Source organism: Limulus polyphemus, unplaced genomic scaffold (genome assembly GCF_000517525.1).
Source record: "Limulus polyphemus unplaced genomic scaffold, Limulus_polyphemus-2.1.2 Scaffold1070, whole genome shotgun sequence".
Classification (NCBI taxonomy): Eukaryota; Metazoa; Arthropoda; class Merostomata; order Xiphosura; family Limulidae; genus Limulus; species Limulus polyphemus.
The window spans coordinates 226,623-236,469 of NW_013666680.1; the positions used below are offsets into that span (position 1 = coordinate 226,623).

Consider the following 9,847-nt stretch of genomic DNA (forward strand, 5'->3'; position numbering starts at 1 on the left):
TTTTTGCCACCACTACAATTGTGCATAGATAGGCCTATTTCTGCTGTCGTTCACGTCTTCTTTTACTGTCGTTTACCGCGGTGTAATCCTGGCTGGCTAGCCACTGTCAGGTTTTATAGGGCCGTGATTCTTTACAGTAGATATCTGTGACTTGTTGACAATAAATTTCGACAATACACAAATGGCACAGTCCACATGTTTTAAAATAATATATTAAACAAGTAAAACGTATATACAAATGTTCATTACACAGTTGATTACCACAGTTGAACCCAAAGCTTTAAGTAATTTTCTTTTTCATTGAAAATCCACATGGGTTAGTTCAGTTACTTTATAACCCAATAGACAAGACGAATTATTCTTTCCTGCTTTGTTATCACAATACAATCAGTAATAAATTCACTTACATTACCCTGTGGGTCGCCGCAGCTGTATCTAGAACTTTAAATAATTATATTTTATGTCAAACGTCTACACAGGCTGGTTCAGTTACTTTAGAACCCAACTGACAAGACAAATTATTCTATGGCCAGGTGGTTAAGGCACTCGACTCGCAATCTGAGGGTCGCGGGTTCGAATCCCCGTCACACCAAACATGCTCGTCCTTTCAGCCGTGGTGGCGTTATAATGTAACGGTCAATCCCACTATTCGTTGGTAAAAGAGTAGCCCAAGAGTTGGCGGTGGGTGGTGATGACTAGCTGCCTTCCCTCTAGTCTTACACTGCTAAATTAGGGATGGCTAGCGCAGATAGCCCTCGTGTAGCTTTGCGCGAAATTCAAAAACAAACAAACAAATTATTCTTCTCTACAATATACAATCTGCAATTATTACACTCTAAATGTCACTCTTTATGGCTAAACCCACGATAATCTAGTCTATATCTGTCTCTATCTTTTTTTCTTTTTGACTAATTTTTCAATATGACTTCAATTCATAACACTTGAATTACAGAGCAAATGATTCATAAACATATATCAAAGCAAACTTGTTATAAATATCGTTTCTGAAAATAACTTACTTTAAAGTTTGCACTATATAAATTAAATAATACTCTCGTATTAAACTTAAAATGAACAGTCGTAAATATCTAACAGCTTTGCTAGCAAAGTCTTCTAACTGCCATAGCGATCTTAAGTAGACAACGTGAAATTGGAGAAGATGCATTAATTTGTTGAAACTAGTTTCTCTACTTTCAATTATTTTGATAGTTTACTCGATATACTGTGCAGTATTATGTTATATCCTTTCTGGGCACAAGATGCATTACTTACTTTGAGAACAGAAAAGGAACAAATGTAGCTTTAAAAATAACTTTATTTGGACTTTATTTGAATTATATGCATAATTTTTATGCATTACTAAAAAATATAGTAAAAATTTGCACATCAGTTCATGCATGTATGCACGTGGGAGGGTTCGAGGGGTTTAAGCTGAACTCTTGATTTTTTTATGTAAAAAACTCTGTCACTAACTTCATGTTCATGTGAACGTTCAGCATCTGCTTTCTACCGGTTGAATAATTACCTTAAGTGTACACAAACCAAAGAAAGACTGAGTGCTCTAGCTTTAATATATAATCATTATGACAATGCTATTTACATTGAAGCTATATGTAAGTTATTTATGGAAAGTCACTCCAGAATAATGGAGCATGCTAATATGTTATTTCAGTAGTGCATACACGTATGTATACGATAACCAATGATTGAAATAACTAATATACTATTGTTGTACATAGTTTTTTAAATCAGTAATATAATTCAACAATTAATAACTACTCTGCATGCAGATAGTACAGTACTTTACTGTAATAAAACATACGTGTTTATGGTAATTTAAGTCTAGCTTCCCATGCAGTGCTATAACAGAATGATGATCTGTTGACTTTTCATTGGATGTTTGTGGATTTTATGTGAACAGCTATGCAATTCTTTAAGCTATAATTCATGCAAAATTGCTTCCGGATTTAATTTCATAGTACCTACTTTTTACAAATTTTCTGAGGGGTTATGCCCCCAAACCCCCGTAGCATTAGTATGCTTTGCATACTGACTGTGCTGAAATTGATGAGTACTGTAGATATGGAGTCAAATTAGGGAATTGTATCTTGTGAAAATAATGTAAACACTATTTCCAGTCTAGTTTGTTTACTTTTTTTAAGAGTCTCTGGTTATAGGTTTTGAAACATAATCTTTGCATTTTGTTTCATCTTGTTTCTGTACTTTTTGATGATTCCTATTCCCCATTTTTAAATTAACGATTTTTTATTATATTGTTCTTTAGTTTTTGTTTATGTTCGTTTATGGTGTACTTTAAGCTACATACGTCCATATGCACTCAGTTGAATGTTATATGTTTTTCAACAGTTTACTACCGCATTTCCCCACCCAGCCATTATTTACTAAGCTAGATGGTTTTGTGCCTGAGGTTTCGTGTAAACACGCGTTTAACAAGCTAACAAGCGTCGAGCTCAAAGGAAGCCGCTCACAGTAACATCGCATATTGTTACGACAGCGGAAGTCACGCGACGCTGGGAGCATGCGCGTTGGAGTTTCTAGAAGGATCGGGGGAACCTCACGAATATCCCAGTATTTGCTAGACGCCCTCTTTTTCTTAGTACATAAGCCGGAGATAGATTGAACAGAAATAATTGATAATTGAGTCAAGCGAGTAGTAGGCACCGTAAGTAAAGTTTGTGAATTGCTGTGAATTATAGTGTGTGTGTTTATAAAAGTAGTTAAGTTTAAAGTGACTATGAAAATTTTGTGTATTACAAAGTTGTATCGAGAAAAAATAAACTAGTTTTAATTAAGAAAGGACTAGTATCGCATTTCCCCACCCAGCCATTATTTACTAAGCTAGATGGTTTTGTGCCTGAGGTTTCGTGTAAACACGCGTTTAACAAGCGTCGAGCACAAAGGAAGCCGCTCACAGTAACATCGCATATTGTTACGACAGCGGAAGTCACGCGACGCTGGGAGCATGCGCGTTGGAGTTTCTAGAAGGATCGAGGGAACCTCAAGAATATCCCAGTATTTACTAGACGCCCTCTTTTTCTTAGTACATAAGCCGGAGATAGATTGAACAGAAATAATTGATAATTGAGTCAAGCGAGCAGTAGGCACCGTAAGTAAAGTCTGTGAATCGCTGTGAATTATAGTGTGTGTGTTTATAAAAGTAGTTAAGTTTAAAGTGACTGTGAAAATTCTGTGTATTACAAAGTTGTATCGAGAAAGAATAAATTAGTTTTAATTAAGAAAGGACTAGTATCGCTGAAGTTTCTCGGAAAGAATTTCTACAGGAAATTAACAAACAAGCAGATACGCAACAATAATACACGATGATGGAAACACATGTTATTTTCAAACTACAAATGAAAAGCTTTTAAATATACAAACTAATAACTGTCTGGATTCTAATTAATAATCTTAAATATTTCAATAATGGATACTACTCAACCTTTCCTTCAAGTGTCACCCATAAAAATACATTTAAAACCGAATCTGTAAAGATTTTTTGTTTGTTTGTAGTTAAGCACAAAACTACATAATGAGCTATCTGTGCTCTGCCTATCACGAGTATCGAGCCCCGGTTTCTAGCAGTGCAAATCCGCAAACATATTGCTGTGCCACTCATGAGCATCTGTAAAAGAATACCCGAAGAAGACAGATCAATGCTCTGTCGAAGCATGTAATATGTTCCACTACCAATAAATTTCGTCCTTAGGCTTATAAATCGTTGTTTTCCAATAACACTTTTTCTTCACTTCACCTATCCAGTGTATAGGTTTTTCTCATAGTGACTAAAAAGCACGTTCACACCAATATTATGTTTAATATTATCATGTTGTTTGTTTTATGATTTTGTGGGTTATTTATTTATTTGGAATCCTTTAAGAAACTCATATGCTTCAAAATATTTTAATAATCAAACTTTTCACTAAATATCACATGTAAACTATTCATTAAGCTCTATTTCTTATTAATATTTATTTGTAGCAATATTACATATATTCTAAGTTGTTTGATGAAGCCACTAGGGTAAAGAAATCAACTACGACTTAAATTAGGCTCTTTTCGGTAGAGAAATATATTGGTCATGGCGGATTCACGTAAGTTTTTTGCTAGAAATAGTAAATACTTTGTTTGGCTGATTTTCATTTTCTTTGTATTATTTTAGCTCATTTGTTGAAAATGTTAACTTTTTAAATATATAGAATGAAAAAAGAAAGATACTGCTGGTGTTACAAAATTTGAATGCGTTTATTAATAACGTTAAACGGTTTTTGTTGGAATAAAGAAAAGCTTTTCCCCAGAAACGTATTATGAAATAAAAACGATGATATTTAGATGCTAAACGATAGATCAACTAATTCAAAGTTTAACTAAATGTACCTTGAAGTGAAAACAAAAAACGCTTTAAACATAAAATAGATGTAAGTGGATTTAGATTCGATAGCAAAGTCCAATCATTTATAGTGAACGCCATTTTGAGAAATGGTTGTTTGCCGGTAAGGAACGAAATCAGATTCATTGAGCGACATGATCTATCTTTTCATGCCACCGTTGTTATTGTGAATAGAGATAATTTGATAATGATCTTGAGGATACTAGAACTAGAGAAGTTTTAGTTAAATAAAACGACAAAGCAAAAATTATTGTATTATTTTTCAAATAGTAGTAATATTAGTAATGTCAAGCATAGCCTAAATAATACATAGTTGTTTTTACAACTTGACATCTACCATTATACTGCTGTGGTAATAATACTAATATCTGGTAAGTACAAGTTTCTTTACTAACTAGGCTAGGCTTGAAAACAGTACTATTGGTATTAAAAATTATGGGACTAATGTACTTGTGCAGCAAAGCATAACGTTTTATCCCAGAAGTCAATAAAATACATAGCTTTTGCACTAATACTAATAATGGTACTTCACTAGGAAAAAAAATAGGCCTAGCTTTTTTCACCTGTATAAATTTGTGTAAATTTTAGTATTTCCTTTTTTATTATAAGTTGATATGAATGAGTTATTAATTTGACAATTTTAAAGATAATTAATGATTATGGAAAGTAGCAACATTATTTATATTTTATTTTGTATATGTTTGTACTTCGTAGTAATACCCATTGTTGTAAGAAGATTTTTGTTTTTTACACTTTGAATTTGATGGTGTAGTTTAGTATGGTTCAATTAGCAGGCTGCATGCAGCTTAACTAAGTTCATGTGGTCCACAACATGTTATGAATTTATGTTAAAAGCCAAAATTTATCTAATAAGAAAATTTTACTGAAATGTTAATTGAAAATTCCATTCCAATAAATCATAAATAACACTATGGACCTCTAATATTTCTATCTACTAGGCCTGGCATGATCAGGAGGTTAGGGTGCTTGATGCAGAATCTGCGGGTCACAGGTTTGAATCCCCATCCCACCAAACATGCTTACCCTTTCAGCAGCAGAGGCATTATTATTTGATGGTCAATCCCACTATTCATTGGTAAAAGAGTAATCCAAGAGTTGGTGGTGGGTGATGATGAATAGTTGCCTTCCCTCTAGCCTTTCACTGCTAAATTAAGGATGGCTAATGTAAATAGCCCTTGTGTAGCTTTGTGCAAAATTTTATCTACTACAGTTGGAAACTCCATAGGTAAAAGGTTGGACCACCATGGAGTATTTCAATCATGTAAATGTTATTTTGCATGGAATTTACTATTAATCTATTTTTCTGATTTTTCAGTTTTGGTTCTCCTAATATTATTTGGTTTTTGTAAGTTCTTAAACCATTAGGTACATCGAATGAAATTTAATAAAACATTCTAAATGATGTATTATCCTTATTTAGAGACTATGAATCATAATATAAAACATTTGAACTAAAGTTTGATATAATATTCTTTATATAACAAATTTTTTACTGTGAAAAATGTACATTAAATTTTAAAATTCCTATTTTGATGAGTAAATTTGCTAATTAGAATATTTTAATCACATCAGAAATGAAAGAAGTATCTAGTTTTAATTAAAATTAAACAAAGCAAAGGTTAAATGTATTTTCATGACTTTAAAGTGAAATTCAAATTTTAAACGTTAAGAATTATAAACAGCTAAAATGGGGTGGAAAATACTGTACAGAAAAAATGTTTATTTTAACTGTCTATAAATTGTATAACAGAATAGCAAGGAATGGTGTAGTAGTAGTTACAGTAAGGAATGGCTAGATGAACATGTAAAATATTTAATGTTATTGCATACTTAGTTTACTGACCTGTCTATTGGTAAATTTATCCCTCTGGATACAGGTGGGGGTGGGGCAAAGTGCATGTCACAATTTTTTACAGAGTTACATTCAAAATTTAACTACTTTATTAGCAATGCATGTCAATAAACTTAGCATTAAAATGTACTTTATAATTCAAATTTGTGTATTAATTTCTTAATTTCAAAAGGAAATACTTAAATGTCATTCTTCATTTCCTTGTGTCATGTGACCCGTGTATGAGCTTCAGTGTCCACTAATGAGGTACACTAAGTATAAATATTGACAAGCCACAATATATATTAACCTCCCACCTTCTTTATTTCCTAAGACATCAAAATTATTACATCCACCACAGATGTCCTCCCAACTCTTCATACTTTTAAAATAACTTATTTGTTCGTGCCCACTTGTCAGTAGCCCATGTTTATAACCAACAGAAAGCCATTTCATGAACAACATGATTTTGAAGATACTGTTTTGTTTTTGTGGAGGAAACTGCTATTTTGCAAGTAGACCTTGGGTGTAGACTGAAGACAGTGCTCAGAAGAGTAATGGATTTTAACATATTTATAGCTTATTGAATAAATAGTTGTTTAAACATTTGTTTAACAACAAGTAAAAAGCTTGGAATGGTCTGTTCTTTCACTGGGGTGTATCTGTAAGCCAGACTAGTTTCGGAGAATTTCACTCCTCATCAGTGACCCTGGACACTACCATCAATGAAATATTGGACCAAACCAAGCCTTTATAGTAGTGAGGTATTGAAAATCGAACTGGTGTATTTAAGTGTTTTACACTCACAAAAAAGAAACTTGGTTAGAAAGCCAGATAATTATAGTAGTTTTGGGGCATTCTGTTTTAGTTCCTAAAATATTTTTGTTTTAAGATGTATATTTGAAAGTTACATGAATTATTTTTTTGAACAACAAATATAGAAAAATAAAAGAACTCATGAAAGTGGGCATCTAAGAGCAAACTGGCTTATGGCCAAGTGCCAAGTTTGTTTTTATGTAATTTTTAGAATTTTTTAACAAAAGTAACAAAAATGTAAAAACTTGTACAGTAAAACTTAAAAATGCTTGAGGAATGTATGTATATAATTAGATGTCATGTAAACTGAAATTTTTCAAGCTGGATGATATATTACTTGTCATCATAGATGTGCTTCAAAGAGCAATAAAACAAAATTTAATGAAAGCAGTCATTTAAAGTTGAGGCCTAAAGCCATTAAGATAAATAATTCTAATTGGCTATTACAATATGCATGGTATTTTGTATTTTATTTCATATTTCTCAACTTCCACTACAGATTTATTTACAACTAATGTTGTCATAGAGAAAATAAGAGATAAAGCATAAAAGTTTAATGAAAAACTTGATATTCACATATGAGGTTATGCAAATGAAATATGAAAACTAACATGAAAAGAAATATTTTTATTCTTAGCATTAAAATTGCCTTTCACTTCAGACTGATGCAGCAAAGACTTTGTAAATTCACATACAAGTCTTCAGTTAAAAAACCCTAAATGTGTGGCATTGGTGCACTGCATCATCCCCATTTATGTGAAACTACACCTGGTAATATTTACTATAATTCCAAATTTGCTAGATGTATTTTCACAAAACTTGGTAAACTTCTAGTAAACATTAAAAGTATGTTATGCACAAAAAAATCATAATTTTTTAATAAAGTGTTTTTGCTAAAGCTTTTTCTGAATCTCTGTAGTCAGCTTGAATTGAACTTTGAATAATCTGAGTGCAAGATGATTTTCATGTTAAAAATAAAAATATTTTTTCATCTTAGGTTTTGCTTTTCATTTAAATAATTTCTAGAATCTCCTAAATAAATATCTTTTTCTCATTAAAACTATTTTAGCTATCATTCTCTCTACCCTAATGCTAACTGTAGCTAAAATTAATAATGTAGAGTAAAATGAAATCTATGTTACCTTTTTTTATTTATAGAATGATTGCATATTGTAACAGACAATTAGTAATTTATTCTAAACAATCTCAGTTTTGTGACATATTACATCAGTTTTCATGTAATTTTATTGTTTTGTTGCTCCTGGAACAGTTCCTAACTACTAAATCCAAGTAACAAACTTGCAGATCAGCTGGTGAGCAGCTAGGTTATAGATATGCTGAGGAAGTTTTTCATTTGTTTTCTTACCTAAAACAAGTTTCTAATTTTTTATATTTTAGTTACTTTATAACAATAAATAGGTAATGTACATAAATTTAGTACTTGTGTGGGTTTTTTACTTTTTGTTATTACTTTTCTTTTAAATATTCAACATGGAACACAAAAATAATAACATGCACAAAAAATACAATGTTCTATAACTATTATAATTTACATGGCTTTCTAATCAAGCTATAAGTGCATTAAAATAATTCTTTTACCTGGTTTATCTGAATTTTGCGGTAACAACTTTGAATCCATAGGCTGAATGAATGAAAAGCCGTCATTAGAAGCTAGTATTATATGTAAATGAATAAATTATAATTTTCTTTTTCTATTGGCTATAAATAATAGCAAGCACCAGATAATTATTGGCATTCATTGAAAAACTGTGATAAAAGAGTGTGTGGAAGGTAGATTTGAAGATTGTCATAGCAGTATTTATACATCAAGTTTGTAATTTGTGTTGAAAGTCAGAAGTTCAAGTAGGGCTGGAAAGTATATCTAAAGTGGATAACTGAGAGCAAAGAAGTCATGTGATAGAAAGAAAAATTGAGAATTTAAATATTTCCTTTGAAATTAAAATACTTAAACTTGTATAATATTAAAATTTGAATTATACACTAATTTGCTGCTAAGTTTGTTAACATACAGTGATAATAAGGTTGTGGGATTAAATATTGAATGTAACTATGTAAAAGGCTGTGATATGCACATTTTTACCCAGCTGTGCACACAAGTTTAGAAATTTGATTTTTTGTGTACAACACACTTCTAAGGTGTACTATGAGCTTGCCAAATTTTGTGACATTTAGTTTATTTAAAACTGTAGTATGTATGGTTTCAATGGCTATAAATGACCAAGCTTGTATACAGGAAACTAATTTGTTAGATAGTGATGTATGGGTATGTGTCAGAATGTTTGTTTAGAACTTTGGCCTGTGAGACTACTAAGTGTGCTGTTGTAACATGATAGCACATGGATATAATATAAATATTCCAAAGCATAAAACATTATTTTCAAGTTTGAGACAGAAATGTAGATCAAGGAAGTTTTGTAAAATAACCTAATTTAAATTTTTCACAAACATTTTTAGCTTGTTCTGCTGCCGTGAAAATAGTTAAATTTTGTATTCCACAGAATGATTTGAAATTTTCTAAATTAAATTTTACATTATGAAACTTCCCATAATTTTAAATAATTCTTAGTCATTTTATTCTTATTTCAAAATTTGAGTAATAATGTTTATTATAATTTTCTACAATTTTAAACCAGGAAATAGTTTAGAATTTAACAAAATTTCATGATGTGTATTTAGTGTAACTCGCAAAAAAAAAAGTTAAAATGAATTTCCAGCTCTTTCTGCATATTCAAGGAGTTTTACCTGGAAAC

General features: G+C 31.2%; 1 protein-coding gene across 2 annotated transcripts in view; it reads left to right on the forward strand.

Annotated features, from left to right (window-relative positions):
• Positions 1-4,044: 4,044 nt before the first annotated feature.
• The window catches only part of LOC106461984 (RNA-binding protein cabeza-like), a 41,702-nt gene continuing 35,899 nt past the window's right edge, over positions 4,045-9,847 (forward strand). For both annotated transcript variants that reach the window (XM_022389100.1, XM_022389101.1), the window contains exon 1: positions 4,045-4,112. In XM_022389100.1, coding sequence (XP_022244808.1) covers positions 4,100-4,112 — 13 coding nt within the window. In that variant the 5' untranslated portion in view covers positions 4,045-4,099. The remainder of the gene's footprint in view (positions 4,113-9,847) is intronic.